The sequence below is a fragment of the Sorex fumeus genome, unplaced genomic scaffold (assembly GCF_029834395.1).
Source record: "Sorex fumeus unplaced genomic scaffold, SorFum_2.1 ptg000193l, whole genome shotgun sequence".
Classification (NCBI taxonomy): domain Eukaryota; kingdom Metazoa; phylum Chordata; class Mammalia; order Eulipotyphla; family Soricidae; genus Sorex; species Sorex fumeus.
In genome coordinates this window covers 1,984,557-2,012,124 of record NW_026606250.1, presented here as the reverse complement: position 1 = coordinate 2,012,124, position 27,568 = coordinate 1,984,557, and the positions used below count along the sequence as shown (strand labels likewise).

General features: G+C 56.1%; 1 protein-coding gene across 2 annotated transcripts in view; it reads right to left on the bottom strand.

Annotated features, from left to right (window-relative positions):
• MYT1 (myelin transcription factor 1) overlaps nt 1–27,568 on the bottom strand; it is a 57,866-nt gene that overhangs the window by 26,925 nt on the left and 3,373 nt on the right. Inside the window, exons 2-7 of one of the 2 annotated variants that reach the window (XM_056108087.1) lie at nt 14,941–15,041; nt 9,126–9,180; nt 8,436–8,466; nt 3,729–3,791; nt 3,006–3,253; nt 880–1,740 (exon numbers count right to left, since the gene is read on the bottom strand). In XM_056108087.1, coding sequence (XP_055964062.1) covers nt 880–1,740; nt 3,006–3,253; nt 3,729–3,791; nt 8,436–8,466; nt 9,126–9,180 — 1,258 coding nt within the window. In that variant the 5' untranslated portion in view covers nt 14,941–15,041. The remainder of the gene's footprint in view (nt 1–879; nt 1,741–3,005; nt 3,254–3,728; nt 3,792–8,435; nt 8,467–9,125; nt 9,181–14,940; nt 15,042–27,568) is intronic. The other variant, XM_056108088.1, reaches the window with a different exon arrangement.

Genomic DNA, 27,568 nt, shown 5'->3' with positions numbered 1-27,568 from the left:
ATTGTGGGGTTCCCTCTGGAGCAGACTCCCTTAACAAACCGAAACCACAGAGCCACATTCTGAGCCCCCTGGGGAGCTCCCAAGAGCAGGACCCCCAGCCCTGCAGTCAGAGTACAAAGGGCAAAATCAAATTGGGTCCCGAGGGGCTCTGAGGGGGGTTCCCAGTGCCCCCTGCTGGGTTCCATGGGCTGTGCCTCCCTGGGAGCAGAAAGCCAGTCTCAGCCCTCAGCACAGGATGGCCAGGCCCTGCCCTGCGTGCCCAGCTCAGACACCCACATTGCTTGCTATCTGTCCGACAGGTCAGAGTTCCCAGGCCCTGGGTCCAGGGCTCTCACTCGTCTGTGGGGCCTGTGTGCCATGTAGCTTGCCACTCTCCAGGGCTCCGGCTGTGTCAAACCTGGTCTGCGTACCCCACCAACGTCTGACCTATCCCTGAGTCTGGGGCTTTTTACCTGAGCTTCCTGTGTCTGCATCTCTCGAGACCTGGCTGACACCCCGACAACATTGCTCTGGAATGGTAGCCCTTGACAGCTGTCCTCCAGGCCAAGATAACGTCCCCCTCTGTGTCCCTGCAGCTGTCCCTCAATATCTGCCAGCACCTGCCATAGGGATGAGTGTCCCACTCGTCTGTCTGCATGGGGGTCCCAGGCTTCAGCTCCCCCAGTTTCTTCATTCCCCAAGTGACCTCTCCAGACCCAAAGGGTCTCCCCACTCCCCCAGGCCAAGGGTTGGATCCCGATCACTGCCCTTCCAAACTCCCTTCCCTGGCCTCCAGCCCTTTCTCAGACCATCTTGGGAGCCCACAGCCATGGTCCATCCCCCTGCAGCTCATCCCCCAGGTGCCCGCCTGTGTCCCGCAGGAGGGCCAGCCCCGCCTACCTTTGCTGCAGTAGTTCTTCCGTGCGGAGTCCTGTGGCCGCGGCCCCTTCCCTGGGTCACTGGGACCCAGCTGGCCCTGGTCGGTGGGCAGGCAGCCGGGCTCACAGACGGAGCGCACCTGCTCTGCCTTCAGGGCAATGGCCTGCTCCAGGAGGCCCAGGTTCCCACGCGTCATCATGTCGTACATGTCTGACTCATCGGTCACGGCCGATTTCTGGGAACGCGTGTCCTCATCCTTGCCATCCTCAGAGTGCACCTCCACGATGACAGAGTACTCAGGCTTGGGGCTGGGCAGTGCAGCATGCCGGGGCTCAGTGCCCTTCGGAGTAGAGGCGCGGGGGGCGTCTTCCTGGCAGATCACATCAGGATCAGCCTCCTCATCATCCTCCTCCTCCTCTTCCTCCTCCTCCTCCTCCTCCTCTTCCTCCTCCTCGTCTTCCTCCTCCTCCTCTTCTTCTTCCTCCTCTTCCTCCTCCTCCTCCTCCTCCTCCTCCTCCTGGCCCAGGGTGACCTTCTGCTTGCTGGCCACCCCCTTCAGGGACTGGGGACACAGGTCCTGCGAGCGCTCACTGCTGATCTCAATGACCTCCTCAGCATCCTCGGGCTGGATGAAGACCTCCTTCTCACCCTCGTCACTGCTGGCCCCTTCCTCAGTCTCCTCCTGAACCAGGTGCACGATGCCGGAGCCTTGCTTGGATGCCTGGTCTGAGTCCTCCCCAACCAGGGCCTCCTCGGCGATTTGGCCCAGGTTCAGGAGAGAAGTGGCGATGATTTCCTGGTAGCTGCTGTAGCTGCCCTTAGAGGTACCTGAACGGCTGCTGACGGGGGTGGATCCAAAGTGACACCTGACAGGGCTCCTTCCTGAATAGAATCAGAAATGCCACGTGGGAGAAGCCGGGCATGGAGAGGGCTCCTGCCCCGCCTCAATGCACGTGAAGGGCATGAGCCTTGAAGACAGGGTTCCCTGCAACCTGATTCTAGGGTTCTGTATGCAGGAGCTGGGCTTGCTCTGACCTTCACATGGCTAGTCCTGCCTTGTGTGTGCATGCACTCAGGTCAGGTGACCCTGCATCAGGTGGGCCATTTAGACAGTGCAGCCAATGTTTTCAGGAGTGTTTCACAACGGGGGCTGGAGTGATAGCACAGCTGGTAGGGCATTTGCCTTGCACTCAACCGACCCGGGTTTGATTCCTAGCATCCCATATGGTCCCCTGAGCACCGCCAGGAGTAATTCCTGAGTACAGAGCCAGGAGCAACCCCTGTGCTTTGCCAGGTGTGACCCAAAAAGGAAAAAAAAAGTGTTTCATGACAGAAAAGCAGAGAACAAATCTGTATTTTTAAAGGACTCAAGTTTGAGTCTTTTAGCTGCCATGACTAAGCTGCGTGGGCACTCACCACCCTGGGGCTGGGGACCCTCCCCAGGGCACCCACTCCTTTGTAAAAATAGACAGATGAGTCCTTGACCCTGTAGTTTGTGGGGCTGCACCTAGGCTTGGGTAGAGCATGGCCAGGAGGCAGGTGTGAGCACCCTCCCTGGATGCCAAAATAGAACAAAAATCTGTCTCATATTCTTTCGGTTCGGAAGATACTGGGTGCGACTGGAGAGCGGGACCCTAGGGTCTCAGCACAGCCCAAAGTCTCAGAGCCTCCAGGGTCTGTGGGGGCAGCCTGGCATTCACCAGGCTGGGTTTTGGGTGGGGGCAGCCTGGCATTTATCAGGCTAGGCTCTTGGGGTAGGAGCAGCTGCAGAGAGAACCCACGCTCATTCCCAGCTTTCACCTGCACCCGCAGCCTGTTTCCAAGCAGCTCACCCCAGGGTCTGGTGGGCTGGGCTGTCTTAGACCCCGGTGCCCACACAGCCCTCCTTACCTGTCCACACATCTCTCTCATGCCCACAGACACAACCACAACTGCTCCCCCTGCGTTCACACACATGCCACGGGCCCCACTGCCGTGCGGGCCCCTCTCCAGGAAAACCCAGCACATGGGGACAAAACCGTGCTTGTTCTCAGGAAGGGCACCCCGCGGCCCTTTCACTCAGTCGGAGGGGCCCCTCCCACTCACGGGCTGCGATTCTCAGGGCCACACTAAGTGCCTTTATTCAGGGAGAATGAGCAACAAAGCACCTTCAGCTGGCTCAGAGCGATGAATGTCCTCCTGTCCCGACATCTCGGCCTCGTCCTCCTCCAGAGTTCCTTCCGATTCACCCGAGACAGAGGCATCCTTCACTTCGGCATCCTCACTGCCCTCGCTCTCCAGGCCGCAGCCCTCGTCCAGCGCCAGCTTCAGGGGCAGCGACTTCCGCTTGCACACCAGGTGCTCGGCCTCCACGCCTTCCATCTTCCTCTTCTTGGCCAGAGGGCAGCTCTGCAGACTGGGCAGCGGGAGACCAGGCCGGCTCTCCCTCAGCACCTCCCTGCCTCCTGCCCACCCTAGCCCTCTGCATCTCTTTGCATCTCAACTAGAGCCCCAGCTCATGACTGGGAGGACAGAGTGTGAAGCTTTTGCTGTAAGGCCGGGCAGATGACTCTAAGGGCTGAGAGCAGGATCTGCAAGCAGGAAGCCTGGCTTCAATCTCCAGCACTGCATGGTCCCCCAGAGACCACTGGGAGCAGCCCCCGAGCAACACACCAGGACTGCGTCCTGAGCCCCACTGAGTATGATCCAAAAATGAAACAAAGCAAAAATGAGATTTAAAGTGCCTGATGGTTCTTCAAACGGCATCTCACTTCTCTGAAAGGACCTAATCCCCGTGGCCCTCGGCCCCAGGCTCCGGAGCCAGGGCAGCAGGCAGGTGCCACCGCTCACAGCACCTTCCCAGGCAGCATGGAGAGGTCAAGGGTCCTTACCTTCGGTGCCTGGAGTACTTGCCCCGGATGTGTCCCGAGCCTGTGCATCCTGGGGTGGGGCAGCTGGAGGACAAGCAGGAACAGGGGTTCAGGAGAAGTGAGGAGAAGCCGCTGGGCCGTCCCAGACCCCTTCCCTCCCCCTGGGCCACGGAACGTCAGCTCCAAAAATGCATATCAGAAGGGTGGCCCCCACTGGCAAAACCCCATTTAAGTCATGGAAAGGCTGATACAGCTCTGAGTGTGGTTTAAAGATCCCTCTACGTGAGGTCAAGACTCCCATGGCCGCCCGGCTGGGTGAATCCTTGTCTCAGATCACCAGCCTCATTGCCAGCCAACTGCTGGGCTTCCATGAGTACGAACCCAGACCCCGGAGGGCTCCCCCCAAGGGTTCAGCACCAACACTGGGGTTCTGAGACAGCGGGAGGCCCACTGCAGGGAAGAGAGATGCCTGTGTGGCTCTGCAGGCCAGAACCACTCTGCAGGGCTGCCAGTCGGGGGGAAACAAGGTGGATGAGACCCCATCCCTGAACCTGCAGAGCCAGCAGCCCAGCAGAGATGGTCCCTTCAGCTGTCACCCAGGCCAGCACAGACAGGGTGCGAGGAAGTTCAGGGGTGCAGGGTGCAGGAGTGCAGGAGAGTGCAGGTATGGGGGCTGCGGAGTGCAAGGAGTGCAAGGGTGCAGAGACTCAGGGGTGTGGGGTGCAGAGACTCAGGGGTGTGGGGTGCAGAGACTCAGGGGTGTGGGGTGCAGAGACTCAGGGGTGTGGGGTGCAGAGACTCAGGGGTGCAGAGATCCAGGGGTGCGGGGTGCAGAGACTTGGGGGTGCAGAGACTCAGGGGTACAGGGTTCAGAGACTCAGGAGTTCAGGGTGCAGAGACTTGGGGGTGCAGAGACTCAGGGGTGCAGGGTGCAGAGACTCAGGGGTGCAGGGTGCAGAGACCCGGAGATGCAGGGTGCAGAGACTCAGGGATGCGGGGTGCAGAGACTCAGGGGTGCGGGGTGCAGAGCCTCAGGGGTGCGGGGTGCAGAGCCTCAGGGGTGCAGGGTGCAGAGGATACAGGAGTGCAGTGGGCAGGGCAGTGCAGGGTGTAAGCAGGGGGTGAGTGCAGAACTTCTGCCCTCACATGGGTTCCAGTTCCAGTTCTGAGGGAGCTCAGAACTAGACAACATGTTGTCTAGTTCTGGAAGCTTCTCATATGAACACCTCCAGTGCTTCCAAGATGAGACCAGGGCCCTGTTAGCTACTGGCCATACCCATGGACCAAGGAACCACCACATCCCCCACCCCCGTTTCAAGGAAAGGCGAATCCATAGGAGATTACAAAGTGGGGAGGGGCCCCAAGGACCCTGCCCGAGATGAGATGTGCTTAGGGCGGCTCCCAAGTGGTGCTGAGGGGCCAAGGGCCTCTGCTCGCGACACTCCACCAGGACTGCAGCCCGTGCTGGGGCGTGAGGACGCAGGACTGAGGTCTCCAGGGCCACTCAGCGGTGCGCAGTGGACCATGTAGAACTGGGGGTGGGACTAGGTGCTGCACACCCCATTCTCAGTGGGCAGCATCAGGGCCCTGGGTGCCTCCCCTTGGGAAGGAGGCACAGCGAGAAGAGCCAGAGGAGAGAGGACCACCGACGGGCTCTGATGTGGCAGGCCTGACCACATTCACCGACGCCTGGGAGACTGGTCAGGGTGGGCAGTTACCTGGTCCTTGGGAGCAGCCACCGAGCTGGGCACCACTGTCATCACCAAGGACAGGAAGGAGAAGGGTGGATGGGTGCTGTGCAGCCTCTCTAGGGAGGCGCTACCCCAGGTGTCTGCAGAACCTTGGCCTCACATGTGCTCTTCCTCTCTCCAGAGCTAGCTTTGAGACATTTCACAGAAGCTCCTTGTTGTCGGGGATTTGAAGCTGAGGGCCCGATTAGTGGGTTAATCATTGAGTTAATCAGGCAATTAGGTGCCAGCTGCTGTGGAGGCCTGGGGGGCACTGGCACTGCCCCAAACATGTCACCTGCTCCAGGAAACACCTTCCCCGCCCCCCGGCCCCCAGCACGGCCCTGCTGCGGAAGGCGACAGGCTGGGGGGCTGCGTGTGTGAGTGCATGCATGGGAAAGGGAGAGGGGGCTGCTGGCCCTCTGTGTGGGGCCTGAGGCCCGCCCAGGGCCTCCCTGACTGTGCTCAGACCCCTCCCCAGCATGCAGAGACAGGGAGAAGGCAGGTGGACGCCCAGTGACCTGTGACCTTAGTGAACAGGGTCTGGGCCAATGGCATCACTCAGAGCCACAGCCAGGAGATAGCCCCCCACAGCTCCCGCCTCAGCTGCCTTCAGCCCCCAGGAGCAGGCAGAGAAACTACCCCCCCACTCTCGACTGTCCTGTAGGCTCAAGAAGGAGGCCATGAGGTGAGGAACAGCATGCTCCAGTGAGGAACAGGAGTCTCTCCCAGATCTGAAATGGACACTCTGCTGAGAGGACACACACCATGGCCACCTGCAGAGGCTGAGGCCCAATTCAAACTCAGGCTGAGGCTCTGGGGCTGGAGAGACAACACAGTGGGCAGGGTGCTGGCCTTGCAAGGACCAAGCCAGGGTTTGATTGCCAGCACCCCACATGGTCTCCCAAGAGTTGACAGTAGTGATCCCTGAGTGCAGAGTCAGAAGTAAAGTCCTATATATTTGGTTGCCCCCAAATGCACACAAAAAAATAATAAAATAATAATAATAGAAAATCAAGCTGAAGGGACTGGTAACGCCCCCGGCACAAAGAGAGTCACAGGCCATGGTCTTCTCTGGGGCACTTAGGGAAGACTCTGGGTGATGTTGGTGGGCTCTGGGCCATCAAAGAAGCCAGGAGCCACCTGCTCCAAGCCTCTGGGCTCCACGGGATGTGCAGATATCCCTGGGCTTACCATGGTCTCACTGAGCCACAGACTAAGTCCAGGTACTCACACAATCCCCTCACTCTCCATGCCTGGAGCCTCAGAATGTTTCAGAACAGACTAATCTACCTTGAGCTATGTTTGCTTCTGCTGCTTCAGAGCCTCAAGAGAAAGTCCCATCTTTTCATTTGCCTCTCCAACTTCCTCCATAGCTTCAGTTACCAAGACTCAGTTCTTCTTTGTTTTGTTTTGTCTGGGGGCCACACCTGGTGGTGCTCATCACTTCCTCCTGGCTATGCACTCGGGAATCACTCCCGGCAGGCTCTGGGGACCAAGTGGGGTCCTAGGGATTGTCAGCTGCATGCAAGGAAAGAGCCCACCTGCTGTCCTATCTCTCTGCTCCCCAGAGTTCTCAGTTCTGTCCAAGCTCCTCCCTCCTTGTCACCAAAGACGTCCCCGTGACCATGGCATGGTGATCACACGTCACTGACCCCTTTCCAGAAGCCTCTCTCCACTCAGAGTTCCAGCACCTGTGGGCTTTCCGTAACACCTCCAGTGTGGAGAGGGTCCGAGGGATCTGAGCCCAGGGAAGGGCTCATGTCTGAGAGCTGGATCCCAGCCCACAACCAGACCTGGGCTGCAAACAAGGGCCTGCGCTTCAGTGCCAGTTTTCTGTCTCTGACCTCTGACCTCTGACCTGGCTTTCCTCTCCAACCTAGGCTGACAGCACCCCCAGGCAATGCACCTGGGCCTGAGAAGGACACCAAGAGCTGCAGGTGCCAGGCTCTGAGTCACGGCCTCCCCTCTCAACCTCTTTGCTCTGCAAGCCTGTTACAGCCCCACCCAGGCCTCAGTGCCCAGGACAAGCTCCAGGTGGGCTCCCTGGCTATAGCTCAAGTCTGACCCAGCCTGAGGGGGCTTTACAAAAGTCCTGAACAGATGTAAAGCCTCCCAGAACCATGGGGACCATCACAGCACCTTGGTCTGTTCCTGGGCTTTGAGCCAGAAAGCATGACCACCGCCCTTCTTAGAAAAAAAGGGGAACACTGGGGTATGGTCTTGCTCGTGGCTCTTGGCCAGCACAGGCACTGGGGTGACCAGGAGGCTCCGCACCACAGACAAGAGCTGTGTGTGGTCTGGGACGGCCTCCCCCTGGCCCTTCCCTCCTGCAGAGGCCCACCAACTGGAGAGTTAGGACAGTTTAGGCTTGCAGACGAGAGACCCCCCTTTGAACCCTCATACCACATTGGGCCCCTCGAGTACTGCCAGGAGTGACCCCTGAGCACAAGGTGCAACCCAAATCCCCACCAAAAAAATAAAAATGAAAAAACCCAAAATCTCAGCCAAGCCTAAGGACACATCCTCGCACCTTTAGAAGGGGATCAGATCTCCTGCTCTGACGAGACAAGTGCTAGTGGCCACCCCCCTACTCAAGACACTGCCCTGTGGGACAGGCCTGGCGCCTGTGGGAGCTCTGATGTCACAGGTCATGGTGGAGTCTCAAGTCTATGGGCCCCTGGGGGCAAAGAGGATGGCCCTGGCCTCTCGCTGGTAGGTGGCCTCTCGCTGCCCATGAAGAAGTCATGAGAAGTGGCATAGCCGCGGTGGCTGTGTGAGACTCTGGTGATTTCTGGGGGCCGCACACGCATGCCTCTAGCACCAGTGGGGTGCATTGTGGCGTGGACAGCCGGGAGAGGGCAGAGAGAAGGGCATATGGCCAGTGGAAAGCCCGCACTGGGCAGAACAGGGCTCTTAGGGAAACCAGACACTCCCAGGTGACCACAGGGTCAGGGTCACAGATGTGTCCAGTGCTCGACACTGTCAAACCCTTCCTTACCTGAGGTCAGCACCTGCAGACTCTGGGGGTGCTGCATGAGAGAGAAACGGGGAGAGAGGGATGGGGTCAGAAATAGAAAGTCACAACCCAGACCCCTCTCCTGACCTCCAGGGCTAAGTGGTGCTCAGATCAGAGGGCTAGGCTGAGTGAATCTCACCCAGAAGGTCCTCGGGGCCAGGACAGTATCTCCTCCCCTAACTGCAGTTGGGCTCTGCAGATGCAGCTGGACGGGAGGAGAGAGCCACAGAGCTGCCCCTGTGCAGGCCCCTGGGTGCCTGCAGGTGACACAGGCAGCAACTCCACGGCCCCCGAGTGAGCTCAGGCCGGGTCCTGTCACGCAGCAGAACTTCACCCTGTCCTTGCCACCACCTCATAACCCCAGTTCCTGGCAGCACCAGGCGGGCATCCCAGGGGCTGGCGGCCTTTGCTTGCCACACAGAGCAGTGTCCTGACTGAGTCTGGCCCCCGACGCCACTGCAGGTGGGAAGACCTGGGCCAAGCCCCAAAGGCTCTCATACATCTGGAGCCATCAGATCCCAAGTGCCTGGTCGGGGAGGCACGTCTCAGGTCTAGGCACTGCCTGGGTCCTGTGGAAAATGCAGCATTTACCGCCTGAGAGGCAGAACCCAGCCAGAGCAGAGCTTTGGAAAGTCCAGGCAGGACCCAGTCAGGAGGGTTGGGAACACTCACCTCGAAGGGCCTTGGATCGGGTTCGAGCTCTTTTATCATCATTGTCTAAGCTCATCTGCAAGCAAACACAAGGGCAGCGTTGATGGAGACAGAGCCCCGACAGCCCTCGGGTGCAGCCCCTGCCATCTCTGCCGTCCTGGGCTTGCCTCTGGCCAGGAGCAACAGCAAGGGGGTGCTGATGAGAGACCCCAACCCCGCAAGCCCCTCTCCTGATGCTGCCCCAGGTTTGAGAAGAAAGGCCTGTGGAGGGAGGTACTGGGAACCCACCACAATCTTTCTGGGATGCTAGTGTGCCCGTCTGGCTTTCTGCAGCCCTGGAAAATGCTGCTCACTGCTCACGTGGCCGGACAAGGGAAGGCCGGCCCTGCCTCTCACCCTGTGTCCTGGAGCCCATTTCCACAGGTGCCAGGGACCCTGACGTGCGAGGCAGCCTGCACAGGTATCTCAGGCCAGCATTGACAGTGCCTGTGACGGCAGCTGTCTTTCTACAGGGATGCTGTTCAGAGAAAGCGGGGGATGTAGCCTGGGCACAGGGGCACCAATGAGATGGGCTGGTGGGCTCTAAGGACCACCTCAAGCTGAGAGAGAGAATAAACAGAATCTCCAGCCAGCCCCTCTGTTGGGAGCAGCACCGTTTCCCCATGAGCATGAGCCTTGCAGGTGCATCTGCTTCAGTGCCAGCCTGCTTACCTCTGGGGCCCACCGCAGACCAGACACGGGCCAAGTGGCCAGTGCTGGACAGCCTGGCTATGGAGGCAGATGCAGGTGTGGGTGGGAACCCACAGGCTTAGGCAGGAAGCAGCAGGTTAGGAGTCATAAGCAGACCACCTTCCAGGCGAGCCTTCCACAGGGACAAGCACCCTTGCCGGCCTCCAGTGGCGGCCTGCCTACGTGACAGCCCAGCTTCCACCTGAGGAAGCGCTCTCAAAGGGTCAGCCCGGGACAGGGTCACACAGACCTGTGGTGGGAACCCTGAGAGGGTGGGAGGGCAGGGACACAGTCTCCTGGGGAGAGTGCCTCTGGCCAGAGCAGCACGATGCTTCCCACCCTCCCAGAAAAGTCCAGGGCCCCTCACTCCCCTGTGGTTAGGAAAGGGGGGGAACAGTTGTCTTGATTTGGGTCACAGTCCAGTCTGCAAAGGGAGAGCTGGACGGTGGGCAGAGAAGGGAAGGGAGGACCACTGTGTGGGGCTGCCATCCCTAACCCTGCCAGAGATCAGCTTCAAGGTACCACCAGAAGAAAGAGAAGGAATTTCCCCAAGTTATGAGATGATCTCTGCAGAGCAGAGCCTCAGGCAGCACCAACACTCAGGGATGTTGAATATTTGTTAAGGAAGAAAATAAAAATATGGGTAACTCCTGTGCCGCGGTGCTGACGGGTGCTGGCCGCAGCTCCCAGCAGCACACAGACAACCACGATCCGTTCTATTTCTGAAGCGCAGATTCCCCATGGACCAGTGCCTGCCACTAGAAGAGCAGAAGAGCAGGCGTCCTGGTCGAGCCCTTCAGCTTCTTCTGCAGGGTTGGCTGAGGCACATGAGGGTGCCGTCCCCACCACTGGCTCTCAGCTGAATTGCCCTTTTTCCATCAGTTTTCCCAAAGAAATTGGCAAGCATTCTTCTGGTTTAAAGCGAGTCTAGACCATTTGGATTTCTTGCAGATAACTCATTCAGGGAGCAGAGAAGAGAGGGTGGGGAAGGAGAGCCCCACGGCAGAGTCGGCAGCTGTGGCATCCACATTGCAGAGCACCTTCCTTTGCAACTTACTTGCAGCAAGTGGCCATTGAGAAGTTCTCTTTGGTGCTTCTAGTTATGGCTTTACAAGCGGAAAGAACTCAGCTAAGGAAGAAACGTTCAGCCCTCTAGTATGAGAATGGGTCTGAAGAGTTGGGAGTCATCGACCGTGAAACAGGAAAACTGGTTTCTCTGCTGGGAGAGGTTAGCAGGGCAGAGTCTGTGCAAGGAGCAGCAAACCCACTCCACACTCCCTCATCATCTCCGGGGGGACGCCCTGACTGGGGGTCCCCACGGACACCCAATTTGCAGGAGGACAGGCCCCGCAGGTGGTCCTGGTTGGCCGGCCTCACGCTGCTTGGCCCACAGACCACCGGTCTTCTGCTCCACCCCCACATGTGATAGGGCACTTGCGGCCATAGAGACAATGAGGTACCAGGGTCTCCAGTGACTCCATAAGTGGACCCTGTCCTTGTTCTAAGCACACACCATCTAGGTCCATTTCTGTCCAGTACATAGCACTGGTAGCCGGCCTCTGTCTGTGTCAAATCCGTGCCCACCTCATGCTCTCTCTGGGTGTGAGCAAACCAGTCTGTCTCTGTGGGGCTCCCTCCACGCACACCCTGCTTCCCAGCCTCTGCGTCTAGGCGAGATTCCCCTGACAGCTTCGCATCGACTTTAGGGTCTCACAGCACCCTGCGCCCCTCACACCATACAGCACCCTGCACCCCTCGCAGTACTCTGAAACCACCTCTCCTACACCCCTCATGGCCTCACAGCACCCCTGTACCCCCAGGGGCCTTTCACAACACCGCAGGAAACTGAGGGCCCTCCCAGCACCCCTGCACCTCTGAAGGCCTCTCCACATAGCCTCTCAGCACCCAAATACCTTTGAGGGCCTTTCACAGCACCACTGTACCCTGGGGGGCTCTCGTGGCACCCCTGGATCCATGCAGAACAGTTCTGGCTCCCTTTGGGGAGCACCCCACTGTGTGTCTGAAATTCTCCTGACGTTCCACCTATTGTTGGGCCTCCTGGCAGCTGAACGGGCCAGCCTTCTCCTTGGGGTGCACGCTGCAGAGCCTTCTGTGTCTTGGGAGGGGTTCTCCTGACATCTCTAAGTGTGGAATCATGACTTCCTGAAACCCCAAAATTAAAAGCCATAACTACATAATAGATGCTCTGATAACACAAACACATCTAGGATCCATGGTAGGAAGCCACGAAGGGGGAAGGGGAGTAAAGTTAGGACAGAGAGGGACCACTGTGACAATGACAAATGAAAATGATCACTCTGGACAAAACTGAGTGCCAAAAGGAGGTAAAGAGATATGCATGATACCCTTTCAGTTTCAATATTGCAAACCACAGTGCCTAAAAGGAAGATGAGAGAGGGAGAGAGAGAGAGAGAGAGAGAGAGAGAGAGAAGAAAAGTGTTTGTCATAGAGGTAGACTGTGGGGGTGGAGTCGGGGAAAGCAGGCAGAAAAGAAATTGAGGACATTGGTGGCAAGAAGACAGGACAGGTGTTGGAACATTGTGACTGAAACCCAATCATGAACAACTTTGTAACTGTGTATCTCACATTATTCAATGAGAAAAAGAGAGAAAGAGAGAAAAGAATAAAGAAAAAAGGAAGAGAAAAAGAAAAAAGAGAGAAAGAAAGAAAGAAAGAAAGAAAGAAAGAAAGAGGAAAATATCTATTTAAAGAAAGAATGCCTCTCTAGGGGCTGGAGCGATAGCACAGCCTTGCAGGCAGCCGACCTGGGTTCAATTCCCAGCATCCCATATGGTCCCCTGAGCACCGCCAGGAGTGATTCCTGAGTGCAAAGCCAGGAGTAACCCCTGAGCATTGGCAGGTGTGACCCAAAGAGAAAAAAAAATGAAAGCCTCTCTAAAGTGCCAACATAGGGGCTGGAGCGATAGTACAGCGGTAAGGTGTTTGCCTTGCACATGGCCAGCCTGGGCTCGATCCCTGACACTCCATATGGTCCCCTGAGCACCATCAGGAATAATTCCTGTGTGCAGATAGAAATAACCCCTGAGCATCACCAGGTGAGACCTAATAAGCCAAAAAATAAAATAAAATAAAATAGAATGCTGACATAGCCTCTGCCTTCCCGAGGCAGAGACCAGCCCTACCAAGAAAAGGATCAGGAGGGTCTATTCAGCAGCGGAATCTACTAGAGTGGCAGCAAGGAATCTACTCATGTCTGCCTACTCCCGGCACCCACGTCTGGAGCCCACTGTACCTGTGTGCTGTGTGCTTTTACCCTTCAGTGGCAGGTGGAGTGAGAAGACTCACTACAGGCCTGCTCCTTTTCTCCTTAAGCAGATGCCGGGCACCTCTCTCTCTCTCCCTCTCTCTCCTTCCCTTCTCCCTCCCTCCCTCCCAAACTGTCCTTCCCAAGGCTCTGAGCTGTCCACACCCTGGTGCTGAACTCAGAGACTCCTCCTGTGGAACCTGAGCTCCACCCACACATGTCACATCTGCTTTCTCCTCCAGAGCTCAGTTCCTCACCTCCCCCCAGCCCCCACCCCAAGCCGCCCAACATCCCTCCCAGCACCTGACTCTAACCCCACCACCACCACAGAGCTGATGCTTGTTCTCCCTTGCCCACTCCTCAAGGGCCATGCCCTCCTTTGAAGCCTTCCAGAAGTGCTAATGGGCTGCCCCACAGACCTCTAGGAAGATACTTCCTCTGTCTTCCATGAAGCCCGAAGACTTCACGGAAGCAGAACTGGGGCCCTGTGTGCCATGTAGAAGGAAGTGACTCTGAAGGTAACAGATGGTTCTCGGAGAAGCGGAGCAGGGGCCACACACAGGACCACTGTTCCACGCTCGCCATGGGAGTCCAGGGAAGACAGTCCCTTCCCCCACCCCCAGGACCTCACCAGCCCTAGACCGGGAGAAACAAGGGAACCAAGAGTCAGAGCAGTGGGTCTTAAATCAAGTCACTTCCAGGTACACACTGGAAGGATCAGGACTGGAATGCAGGAAGTACAAGAAGCAAGTTCAGGGGGAACAAAATGTGATAGCTGAGGCAAATTGATACTTTAATGGGCTATTTTCAAACAAAATCGATGTCAAAATCTATGATGAGCAAAGTGCCAAATCTGTGAATCTTGACAGGTTTGATATTACTGACTTTTTCTTTGCCTCAGATCCAATCTAGGCCAGCAGAGCGCCAGTACCCAAAGGGAGAAAAGAGAGAGTGACACAGTCCTGATGCTCGAGCAGTCGGCTGACGCACCCTGGTCTCGATTCAAAAGGAAAGTGTCAGGCTGTGAGCCTCAGGGAGGTGCCACCCTGCTCCTTCCCGAGCGCACCTGGGTGACATGTAGAACCTGACCTGGAGATCTGCTTGTCAGGCTTCGCACTCTGGGAAGGGGCCCACTAGCCCACTGTCACATGCACACCCATCTGTGGGGTGCCCTAACCGTGGGACTTGGCAGCACCCAGACCTGTCTTGTGAAGTTCTAGAATCAGAAGTGTGCTGTATGCATGTGTGGGCTGTGTGTGCTGTGTGGGCTGTGTGTGCTCTGTGTACTATGCTGTGTGTGCAATGTATACTGTGTTATTGTACGTTCTGTGTGTACTGTACTGTGTGTGCTGTGTGTGCTGCACTGTGTGGTCTGTGTGCTGTGTGTGTTGTGTGCTGTGGGTATCATGAAGATCATGCGTGCTGTGTGCATCATGTATCCTGTGTGCGCTGTGTGTACTGCGCTGTACGGTGTGTGTGCTGTGTGCTGTGTGTGCTGTTTTGTGTGCTTTGAGTACTGTGAATATTGCATGTGCTGTGTACTGCGCTGTGCAGTGTGTGGTGTGTGTGCTGTGAGTACTGTGAATATTGTGTGTGCTGAGTGTGTTGTGCTGTGCGGTGTGTGTGCTGTGTGGTGTGTGCACTGTGTGCTGTGTGTGCTGTGAGTACTGTGAATACTGTGTGTGCTGTGTGTACTGCGCTGGGTGGTGCTGTGAAAGCACCTGACCACCTGGGCTGGGAGCATCCCTTGGGCGAAGAGGCAATGGTCACCTCTGCCGTGAGTCCCCGGCAGGAGCACTGGGACTGCACTCGGCACCTCACCTCGCCGTGTCCGCCCACGAGGAGTCTGGAAGTGCTGCCGGTGCTGCCCTTTTCTCCGCGTGTCCACCTCTGACTCAGCAGCTCACCCCGGAATTCATTTTCTGAGGGTTAGAAAAGGAAGGCCCGGTGAATGCCCACAGCACCAGCTCCAGGGCAGCGGGGGACCAGTGTGGGCCCTTCTGCCCAGTGCTTGCAGAAACTCCCCTTTTCCAGAATTCATCAGGGGGACACATGAGCTTCCGTCTGGGGACTGTTTGGGGGCAGCCCCGCCTGCAGCCCTCAGGGATCCCTGGAGCCCAAAATTCTTACTCCCCATCTTAGCTCTGGACATCAGGGTGCAGATTTCTGCCTCATGGTCAGTTGTGGGGCCAGATGAACTGGAGTTTGGGGAGGGCCACCTGCATGACCCCATGGTGCCCCATCCCTTTGCCACCTCTTCACCTATCCCTACATCTCCCCTCTCCCTGAGCTCTGCCTCTCTCTAGGCCAGCGCTTCCAGTTAATATTTAATTCCTCACATAAATTCACACGTCTGAACAGAGGCTGAAGGCATCAGCTGGACAGGACAAAGAAATGCATTGTGTACCTACTCCCCGCACAGCACTCCCGGTCTCCATGACAACCGGCTCTCTATAATGGCAGCGTTTCAAAGGAAGGTCATTAAGGAACCGACAATAAAAAAAAAAACAGGAAATGAATATTCCCCATTCCACTGTGCTTCTCCTTGGAAGTGAGTCGGTTGCTGCAGGCAGGTTGGATGCACTCTGGTCTCCATTCCCCTTCCTGCATCCTGTTCTAATGTATACCCCCAAAGGCTGTTTCTCTAGAATCGAGCCCCTCGCGAGACTGTGGGACCCCTCTCTGGAAGTGCCTCTGTGCCAGGAAAGGGCCCTGGCATGCCAGAAGCTGCTGGGTCAGGGGCTTCCCTGCAGGGCCACCCACAGCACCCCTCCCTGAGCTGCGGGGTCCACACGGAGAGTCACAGTGCCCCAGGTCCCTGCAGGACCTCCCAGTGCCTTCCCCTCTGCTCCCCAGACCCCTGCCCTGTGCCAGGACTGTCAGCGCAGCATCTGGGGGATGCAGAAAAGACCCAGCACCACAGGGAGGAAATCCAAACAACCTAGGGCTAAGAAGCTCAGGAAGGAGGGAAGGCCCCCAGGCCCCAAGGAGGAGGATGGCACTGAGCCCAGCCTGTGCTGCCACCAGGGAGTCCTCCTGCCCCAGGGGGTGGCTGCTTGGGTGAGAGCACAAGCTGGGACTGCACTCGGCACCCTCAGTGCTCAGTGCCCTCCCTTTCCCCGGAAGCCCAGCATGGGCGGGTATGGTGACCACAACGTGGGATGCAGCTCGCAGACCCCGAGAGAGCTTCAGACCTGCACCCTGTGCTGTGTGAAAGGCCCCCACGGCCTGGCTCTCCCCAGGTGCTCCTGAGGCCGGGCCTGCTGCAGAGACCCTGTCACCACGCCCCCTGCTGGCTGCCGGGGACGGAGCACGGGTGGCTGTGGTTCTCCAGCCCACAGGCCACGGGCTTCCACGGAGCCCAGCAGGCCTCGGCTCGTGACGCTCCCGACAGCTGCTCCTGCCTCTGCTGACCTCTGGCTCAGGATCACTGTTAGGGGCATTTTTGGGAGCACTCCAAGGTGCCAAGCACAAGGGCCACCAAAAACAGGGTCTCACGGCTGAGGCTGCCACTCTCCCTGAAATGATTCAGTGTCCTTTCCCTGGGGGTCCCAGCAGTGCCACACACAAAGCCACCAGTGCCTGGCTCTTCTCTGAGGGGACACCAAGAGCCTCCCTGTGTCGCAACCCCACAGAACTGCTCCTCATCTGCAAGGGGTCACCCTCTGCACCCACTGACCTGACCTGCAGTGACCTTCTCCATGACGGGGGCCACAGGGGACTCTGGATGGGCAGTATGAGGTGGACGCGGAGGAGTCACGAGGAGGTCTTCCCACGGCTAAGCCCTTTCCTCGGCTCTGACATCCCCGGTGAGCCAACGGCGTTCTGCTCATTGCTACCACTGCATGTGCAGCGTGGAGAGCCAGGGAGGGAGTGGGCCAGGAACAAGACTGGGCCGTGACCCCTGCAGCCAGGCACAGGAGCCTGCTCCAGACTCCCCTGGGTAGGACACTGGTGGGCAGACGAGCTCAGAAAAGCAGAGCCTGTCCCAACCAGCAGCGCCCCCAGCCGCACTCTACTGCATCCCAAGGCAACACGGCCCTCCACCAGGACTTGCGGCTGGAGCTTCATCCCACTGCGGCCGCTGTGGGGCTTGCAGGGCAGACTCCCTCACCCCAGCCACACATCCCCTGGCCCTTCCCATCGCACAGCCTCTGGGAAGACCCAACACAGAGATGTGCCTTCATGGGGCACATGAGACCCCCACCCACCCTGCTCTAAGCAAAGCCTCAACCACTGGCCCCAAAAGCAAGAGGAGGGACAGATGCTGAGTGTGAGCCTGGAGGAACTGCAGTGTCAGGTCTGGAGGACGGCTCAGGCATAAGAGGCCTGGTGCACACACGAAGCAGGAGCTGGGCCCTGAGAAGCTGCAGAGGACTGCCACGAAGCTGGCACCAGGGTGGCCATGGGTTGGGTGGGCAGAGGGTCCTCCTTGCACAGAGGCCATGGCCCAACTCTCCCAGTGCCCAACACTCAGAAAGACACCTTGGCCTTCTGCAGAGACCTCTCCACCTCCTTTCCCCGGCATGGGGAAGAGGTCCTAGAGCCCAAGACTCCTTCCATGAAACCCTGCTTCCCACTGCCAGCTACAAAGCTTCTGACTCTTCCTAAATGTCAACCCCCTGCAAACAGACCCTCTGGGGCTCCGCCACCCTCCAGCATGCCTGAGGAGAGCTTGAGGGGCAGAACACAATGTCCCCGGCCACCAGGGCCCAACTCCTTCCCCTCAGCACAACAGTCACATCTATCTGTCTCAGCTGTGATTGTGTCTGTGTGTGTGTGTGTGCGCGCGTGCATGTGTGTGTGCGTGTGAAGCAAGATGATTTTCTTGAAACCTATTTAGGAAGATGTGAAGGGAGAGAAAATAGGTGTGTGCTCAAGAGAGAACACAGGTTTCTCCAGAGTGGAAATGAGCAAGCAAAGAGACAGACAAGCAAGTGAGAGACATGTTCAAGGGAGAACATGGGACTGAAGAACAAGCCTCTGCTGTGATTTTTTTTTTTTTGCGGAGGAGGGGGCTAGAACATACTCAGCGATGTTCGAGTTACTCCTGGCTCTGTGCTATAACTCCTGAGCATCACTCTGAACCCCTCCTGGTGGTGCTTGAGAGACCATACGGGATGTCGGGAACTGGCTCAGGCCAGTCCGTATGAGCTCTCATGTCCTGCCTACCCTACCCACAATGCTATCTCTCCGGCCCCTCTGCTGTGATTCTTGCCCGCCTTCCTTCCTGCAGTTCTTGTGAGGCTTGGGCCTCACACGCTTGATTGTGGAATTCACTTTGTGGCCTCACTGCAAGGCAGCCGGCTGCTTGCCACAGAGTCATCCTGCCACAGAAGCACCTCCTAAGGGCTGCCACCTGCCCCCTGCCCTCACTCCTCACCCTCAGTCAGCCAATAAAACAGCTGCAAAAGGAGGTGGCAACACTCCACCACCTGCCCCCCGTGTGTCTCTGCCCCCATGGGGTTGCTGCCCTGCTCACCTACTTCTCCTCGTGGACAGTCTTCTCCCCGCCACACTGTCTCAGAGCTCCGCGCTGCTCACTGTCTCCTTCCCATGTGAGGACTGTGGCATGCTGGGACCCACATCCTGTCACTGTGTTTTTTGATCTACCAGGATCTAACCACTTCTGACCTCCAGAGGTTGGTTCTTGCACTTTGTGTGTTCAGGGCTTACTCCTGTCTCTGCACTCGGGGATCACTCCTGGTGGCTCTCATGGGACCATATGGGGTGCAGGGGATCGAAACCGAGTCTGCTGAGTACAAGACAAATGCCCTACCCACTGTACTATCTCTCCAGCCCTGACGTGACAAACTGATTCTAAAATCCATACAACGATTCTAGGAGCACAGGAGAACCAAACAATGAGATGAAGCATCTCATACAACACACAAAATTAACTCACATGGATCACAGAGCTAGGACTTTGAGAAAAAGTTAATTGAGGCTCTGGTTTCTCAGCTATGACCCTACAGGCACAGAAGCACAAGGAAGATGGGCAGATTGACTTCATCAAAGTTGAAATCTTTGCACTTAAACCAGACCATCAAAAGGAGGAAACAACCACAGTAGGAATATTGATTTGCAAATCACATATCTGATGAGGAACTTGCATTCAAGAACATTAAACAGGATGGGGGTGGGAGGTGGTAAGAGAAACCAAATTGTACCTTCGACACTACACAGCCCCCAAGTACCCCGTCATGGCCTGTAGATGCTCATATCAGAGGACCCAAGCATTATGGCATCTTCAGGACCTTGCTACTGAAACTCATGACCCATTGGCCAAATATTACCAGGAGTAACTGTGGGACCCCTTGAACACTACTTAGGAGCCCCCGGGGGAAAAAAAATCAATGCTTACAATTCCATTAGAGAAAAGATCCCATTTTAAAACAGGAAAAGGGGCCAGACACTTGCCTTGCTTATATAAGGCAGACCCAGGTTCGATCCCCAGCACCTGATATGGTCCCTGAGCCTGCAGGAGTGATTCCTGACCACAGAGCCAGGAGTAACCCCTGAGCACTGGTGGATGTAACCCAAAAACCAAAAATAAATAAGTAAATTAAACAGAAAAAGAATTTGAATAGGCATTTCTTCAAAGATAGCAGAATGTCCAATTAACACATGAAAAACTGCTCCAGGACCTCGTCCTTAGAGAAATGTCCATCAGTACTAGAAAGAAATACCTGCAAACCCACTAAAATAGTGATAATTTTAAAAAACTAAATATACGCGTTGAAAGACTGGACTTAGTTATTGTGCATAAACACATCAAAATTTTAAATTTCAAATTCCCTCCTTGGTTTCGCTCAGATCCAAAGAAGGTTCTGGAAAGGTCGGAAGAGAGTGTTTAAATAAATATGCAGAAACCACTTAAAGTCCACACAAAGCCAGGCTCAGGTCACACCTGGAGGGACACTGTTTAGGAGCACCAAGGAAGAAGTGACTGGCAGGAAGTGGTGGAAAGGGCCCTCACTACTGAAGAAGGAATGCTGCTCAGAACATTAAAGACAGACTCAACATGTGACCCAGAAATTCTACTCGTTGGCTTCTATCTCAAGAATGCAAAGCATTGGGGCTGGAGCAATAGCACAGCGGGTAGGGCATTTGCCTTGCACGCGGCCGACCTGGGTTCGAGTCCCAGCATCCCATATGGTCCCCTGAGCACCGCCAGGGGTAATTCCTGAGCGCAGAGCCAGGAGTGACCCCTGTGCATTGCCGGGTGTGACCCAAAAAGCAAAAAAAAAAGAATACAAAGCATTAACTCAGAAGGACATATGCCCCGTGTCCGGAGCAATAGTACAGCAGGTAGGGCGTTTGCCTTGCATGTGGCCGACCTGGGTTCGATTCCTGGCATCCCATAGGGTCCCCCAGGACTGCCAGGAGTGATTCCTGAGTGCAAAGCCAGGAGTAACCCCTGAGCATCGCCAGGTGTGACCCTAAAAAGCAAAAAAAAAAAAGAAAAAGGACATATGCCCAAGCATGCTCGTCACAGCACTATTCACAAGAGCCAGAGTCCAGAAACACCCAAGTGCCTCCCAACAGATGAGAGGGTAAAGGTGGGGTCTATGGGCTGGAGTGGTAGCACAGCAGGTAGGACATTTGCCCTGCACGCAGCTGACCCAGGTTCAATCCCCAGCATCATATGGTCCCCCAATCACCGCCAGGAGTAATTCCTGAGTGTAGAGCCGGGAGTAATCCCTGAGCATCACAGGGTATGACCCAAAAAGAAAAAGAAAAAAAGTTGGGGTCTGCAGCTGTAAGAAAAGGTAAGATCTTGCCTTTACAACAACTGCGGCATGGAGCTAGAGAGGTCATGTCAAGCAGAAGGAAGAAAGCAAATGTCAATGTTTGCACTCATAGGTGTCTCAAAGAATCCAGGAAGGGAATAACCAGTGACTAGTGGAGGCCAACCCTTGGGCTTGACAGAACTGAGGGCATCAGTGGAGGCTGTGGGGAATGAGGAAGTGGGCAGGAAGGGACGGGGTAGAGGGATGTCGGCACTTTGGTGGTGGGTATAATCACGTGGTCACTAATACTTCAACACCAGCATTATTATAAGGTGTGCTATCTCGACATTTTTTTTAACTTAAAAGAAGAATGAAGTTAAAGAAGCCAGAGGCCCTAGATAGAGTCCCAGTCCCAGGTAAGACATCAGACACCCTGTCCCCTCATATCCCCTGACTGACTGACCAGTGAGTGTCCCCACACTAGGCCCCAACTAGGGGGTGGGGGAGTGATGTTCCACTAGTCAAGGTCTGGCCCAGCATGAGGACTGGGAGGCACAGGGAGACTAGAGACTGGCCGAGTGGTGAGGAGGTCAGCCCAGTACACCCGGATGTACTTCAACACCCGGGTGGAGGGAGGGTCGGGGCTAACCAACAGGCAGTCAGGTGATGAACCCAAGTATCTGTGCATGGAAGACATGCCCCACTCAGGAAATCTAGGAGAGGCGGGCAGCAGCTGGGATTTTGTGCAAACATGTGCAATTCCTTGCCTGGAAGACAGAGAAACGAGTCGAGTCAATTCAAGTGTGCCTGTGTAGCAGTGTGGGCCCCTGGAGGGATTGGCTGGGCACCGAGGGGGTGTCTACCACAGTGGACAAAGCCATAGCCCATGAGGTGTGTTCCAGGCACTAGAAACATGAAAAACGGCATCAGGGACAATCTGAGCACCAAGATGAGTATCGCAACTCACTGATGAAATAGTTATGAACATGGACTGGCAGCCCAAAAGGGGAGGTGCAGAGGTGCACTGTCCCACCGGGCAGCCAAGGGTTGGGGTGCCTCCAACTGCACGTCCCTCCTGAACCCATCCAAACCAGGTTTGGACCCACAAGAGAAGCAGTCTGCCAAGAGCTGACCAGTGCTCCTCTGAGGGATGGAGAGCAGACTGAGCCAGAGGCAGAGCCCAGGGCGAGCCTTCCACTGGCTGGGCAGAGCCATGTGGCCAGGCATGCAGCCCCAGCTGAGGGAGTGCATTGTTTTTTTTTGAATCACCATGAGATGGAGCATTACAAAATTGTTCATGGTTGTGCGTCAGTCCTACAATGTTCCAACACTCGTCCCTCCACCAGTGTAATTTCCCTCCACCAGGGTCCCCTCTGTGGCAGGCACCTCTCTTCTCTCTCTTTCTCTTTTTCTCTCTCATTTTAGGCATTTGGGTTTGCGACACAGAGACTGTCAGGTTATCGTGTACATGTATATCATACATATATGTATATGTCACTATCACTGTGTTCCCATTGTTCATCGATTTGCTCGAGCGGGCCCAGTAACATCTCCACTGTGACAATTGTTACTGTGTTTGGCATATCGAAGGTGCCACGGGGAGCTGTATATGTATGTCTATCCCTTTACCTGCTTTCAATTTAGTTCTTGATCAGAGTGACCCAGAGTGATCATTTGCAACTCGTTTTGTCGTAATGGACCCTCCTCTATCTTAACTACCACCATTGGCCTGCTATTGACAGTCCTCCTGGCCCATTTTCCCTGGCATTAGGTAATAGTGTCCTACTGGGGTTTTTTCACGTCCCACAAATAAATGCACTCATTCTATACCTGGCCTTCTCCTTCTGACTCATTTCGCTAAATGATACTCTCCAAATCTATGCTTTTGTAGGCAAACGTCATGACCTCATTTTTCCCAGCAGCTGTGTTGTATTCCATTGTGTTTCTCTATCCATAGTTTCTCTATCCATAGTTTCTCTATCCATAGTTTCTCTATCCACTTGTCTGTTCTTGGGCACTCAGGTTGTTTCCAGCTTCTGGTTGTGGTGAATAGCAAGGCAATGAGCATAGGAGTGCGGGCAGTGATTCTGTGTCTTTGGACCCCCAGGGTATATTCCCAGAAGTGGCCTTGCAGGGTCAAATGGGAGCTCAATTTCTAGTTTTTGAGGATTGTCCATACTGTTTTCCAAAAAGGTTGGACCGATTTGCATTCCCACCACCAATGAGTGAGGGTCCCTTTCTCCCCGCATCCTCGCAAGGGAGGGCATTCTTGACAAGAAACATGCCAGGAAGTGTGGGCTCAGACCCACGCCACCCCACCCTTCCAGTGGTTCCGGAGAAAGGTATCAGATTCCATGAGACCTTCTGTGTGCTTCAGAAGTTTTCTTAAACAAATTTGAAAATCCACAGGATCAGGCCTGTGTTTCAGCAAAGGGAGATCAGTGAGACCTCCGTGAGCTGAGACCACGGGTGGGTCCCTCCCACAGTCCCAGGGCCAGTCCTCCAAACCCACACCAGCCAATGTCCTGGGCCAAGGCCACTGACAATGTGGGCGGGCTACATCCCTGAGCCAGCCAGCCTCAGCCAGACTGGAGACAGGAGACAGGGAGCCCTGAAAACCCAAAAGGAAGAGGCATCTGTGCCTTGGAGTGCGTAGGCCCAGGGAAGGGGTTCCTGTCCAACCCCTCGCCCCTCCCCGGGTTCCCCACCCACCTCCCAGCTCCGCCCCGGTGCGTCCCACGCCGAGAACCACAGCTGCCTAGGTTCTGTTCCTGCTGAGGAGGAGCACTGTGGCACCCCATCCCTCGGACCAGCCTGTGCCAGCAAAGGCAGACAGGGCCGGGGGAAATGAGGGCAACTAAGCTCTTCTCTTTCCTTTTTTTTAGGCTGGAATCCAGAGAGAAGTAAAAGGAAGACTTGCTGAGTACAGGAAAGACAGACCTGCTTTTGCTGAGTTTAGGTGAAAATGGGAAAAGAGAGAGGGGGCAGGGAGCACTTTTCTAGTCTGCACATTTCTCTCCTCATTTTGCGTCTTAGATCAGCCTCTCTGGTACTTTGTCTATTCAATAAAAGCCAAACGCAGGCCGTGTCCCCTAATCTCTGCAGCAGAGCTCACCGCAGAGAAAACAATAGGACACACTTTCTTCCCATTTATATGCAAATAGTGACCTTTCACCCAGGCTGTCTCAAAGAAGTTTCCTTAAAAATGCAAATAGCATGTTACAGGCAGCTACTGTAGCTGAGTCTTATATTATTATTATTATTATTATTTCTTTTAACCTTACCCACGCTGTAAAAACAACAGCTAAACTGCTCCCAGTAATGATGACTTTCCAACCCAAATCACAGGACTGTCTACAGATGTCCTGCCTTGGAGCCCGGCAGTAGGGGAGAGGGTGGGGGAGCCCCCAGGGCGGGCAGTGTCCCTGAGACACGGGCAGCTACAGCTTTCTGCGTCACTGGCCAGGCCTCCAGAGCCCCACGGGCAGCCCAGGGATGAGCTGGCGCTGGTTCCATGGGGACCCTATCCACACAGGACGGGGTGGGGAGGGTGCAGTTCAGTGCCTGGGTCAACACCTCCACCAGGGTGTTGGCTCTCCTGGGACCTTCTCCACACCCCCAAGTTCCCCAGGCCAGCAGAAAAGATGAGAAGCAGAGTAGCTAGAGCAGTGGGGTGGGAGGAAGAGATGTGGCCACCGAATCTGCAGAGGACGCTGTGTGGGTTCCTCGGGACCAAGCGGGGTCCACGGGCCAGGGAGGGTCCTGGAGGAGCAGCCCCAGGCACCACGCGGCAGAGGAGGACATGGCTGCAGGCTCACGGGCTGACACACGCAGGCCGGGCTCACAGAACTGCCTGTCTGTCTTGGTCATTCTGACCAGTGTCCAGAGAACAAAAGCTTGTGCACAGGGACAAGGAGGGCCCCCCAGGGTTGCTTTCCCCAAGTCTCAGGGTGCGTCAGAGAAATTGTGTCCTGGAGGAGGCAAGGAGCTGCTAACCTGCCCCCAGCTCAGGTTCAGAGCCCCGCCCAGGAACTGAGGGACAGGCATTAGTCCAAGGGGCACTGAGCAGCTTTGGCCTTGAACGCAGAATGGAACATCGGATGCCCTAGCTCCAGGGCCCAGAGGCCCCCCAGGAGGGTCAATCCTGGGATTAGGAGGACCCATGTGACAGCCTCCTAGCATGCCCAAAATAACTCCCTCTGCAGCCCTGAAGGGTTAGGAATACGGGTTCCAACCTGAGGCAGAGAGTTCAGCACAGAGAGTCAGCATGGGACAAACAACCTAGAAGGAAGGTCCTGACCCTCCTCCTACACCGTCCCTCACACACACCCTCCCTCAAACACATTGTCCTTTCCATGCCCCCAACCTCACACACACTGCGCCACTCAATGCCCTGACACACACACTATCCCTCATACATGCACGATGTTCTTCACACACACTGTCCCTCACACACATAGTCTGTCCCTCACACACAGTCCTTCACGTACACTTTCCCCCGTACACACTGTCCCTCCTTCACAGTGTCCCTCACACATATTCCTGACACACCATCCTTCACACACGCTCTCTCTCACCAAAGGGACCCACATCCAGCAGCAAGGTGTAAATGCCAAAGCTGCTGGAAGAGCAATTGTGCCAGGGACAGAACGGGGATCTGCACTTGGCAAGCTGACCCAGCAGTGCTGAGGGGAAAAGTTTTCCTAGGTGCGAGTCTCCTGACCATCTGCTTTTCTTCCTCCCTGGGTTGATATGTGGCCTGAGGACGTGAACCCCTGACTGGGGTTCTCTGCACAATTCTGATAATCACGGTGGCCTCCAGAACCACCCAGACACCTGGGGGTCAGAGCAGCACACAGTCGTCCATGAGAGTGGAGAGACTCTCGGTGTGTCTCAGGAGGGGGAAGCCTCATCGTCAGACTACGCGGTGCCAAACGAGACCAAGCAGTCCCCATGGCTAGGCCTGTGTGGGTTTTGTGGAGACAAAATGAAACCACACAGAATGTCAATCATCTAGCCAGAACAAGACCAGGCCATCAGCAAGCAATTTGCCAACAGTCTGCACACGGACATCAGTCTGAGCCAGGTCTGCATCTTGATTCCGCCTCAAGAGGAGAAGAGGAGGAAATTTCAGAAGGAGAGCTGCTCTTGCGCGTCCGAAAACCTATTCTTCCCATGCCATTTTCCTTCCTGTCCCAACACCAAAACTCAGACCCTTCCTCGGCGATGCTCAGCCCAGCTCAGCTTATTGTTTATTCAGTTCACAAGGGAGCATCAGGGGCCAGCACTTTTGAAACTGGAACCAAAGCCCAACGTCGCCCTGGCAGGGCAGCCCGGTACCTGGGCATGCAGAGACGCCCACAATGGGAGACCAGAGCGATTCTTCAACAAGACACGTAAGAGACAGGAGGGAGATTGAGAGGTCTAGGGAGTGAAAACCGCTCTGCTGGCAAGAATTCAATGCAAGGAGAGAAGGAAGATGGGGACTCTGGGGTCTTAGGGGATCACAGTTTAGGATGGAGCTGGAAACATACTGAGGGGTCTCTGGTGAGGGCAGAGCGGCCGAGGTCAGACTGTGGCCTAAGGACATGCCCCCTTGGGAGTCTGGGCAGTGGGGGAGGGGTGGGAAGGGGAACCTTTCTGGAAGCTACACCTTCAGCCAACCGAGAAGCTCCAGGCACCAGCAACAGAGCCCTGCGTCTGGACAGTGCCACACCCTGGCATGGCCCTGGGATGGGCCTAAGGGCTCCCCCGCCCAGTGCACGCAGCAGCAGCATGGGTTCTCCCCTGCGCCTCCATCTCAGTCACAAAGCTCCATTCATTGAGCCCACCCAATTCAAGTCCTGGTCCTTCCTGAACAAAACTTGGGAAACATAGACAGCCTGAGGCACGGCAGGACTCCAGTGCAGGCCTGTGACTAATGAGCTGGTTCCCTCGTCTGCTTAGAACAGAGTCTGGGTTGCGAGGAACTTCAGGGAACTCAAGCCTTGCCCCTGGCCCCAAGGACAATCTTTCCCAGCAACACTCAGTGATGGAGCCAGCAAGAAGCGCGCGCCAGGCCAGCAGCACCTTTGGCAGGGAAGCACAGGTGAGAGGGGACAGGAGCAGAAGTCAGCAGTGTGCCGGGGGCAATCTGGGGGGTAACCAGACCACAGAGCCATGGCTTCCTGCCATCCCGGGAGTCTGTGCTATCTGCCCAGCCTGAAGCCCGGCAGCCAGGCACTAGGCTGCAGTCGAGGCCCACACTGCAGTGCAGGTCTGAGGGCGAGGCAGCGGGCGAGGGTCGGATGTTGAGTGAGCACCACACAGCCCGGACTCTGTTCTAAGCAGACCACGCTCTCCCCTTGCTGGGGCTGGACAGCAAATCGTCAGAACAGAGAGCCCAGATGGCTTCTGCAGAGCTCTGAGACCATGCAGAGCACAATCAAGGTGTGAAGTCAGGCATGAGGGTGAGGTGGGAGCCAGGACGGCTCAGCTGTCCTCTGCCCAGGCCATATGGCCCGTCCGAGTTCCCCCCAAGTTCTAAGTGGCGTGGATGCTAGCACGTGCAGAGCAAACCAGACCCGTGAGCCCACCCCTCACACACCCCACTCCAGGACCAGCCATGCCTGAACGCTGAGGAACACAGGGCACATCTGAAGGAGGGCTGCTGGCTGGACCCGTCACAAGGCTGCACAACCACACCCACACCGACAGCCTCTCCTGCTGCCACTGGA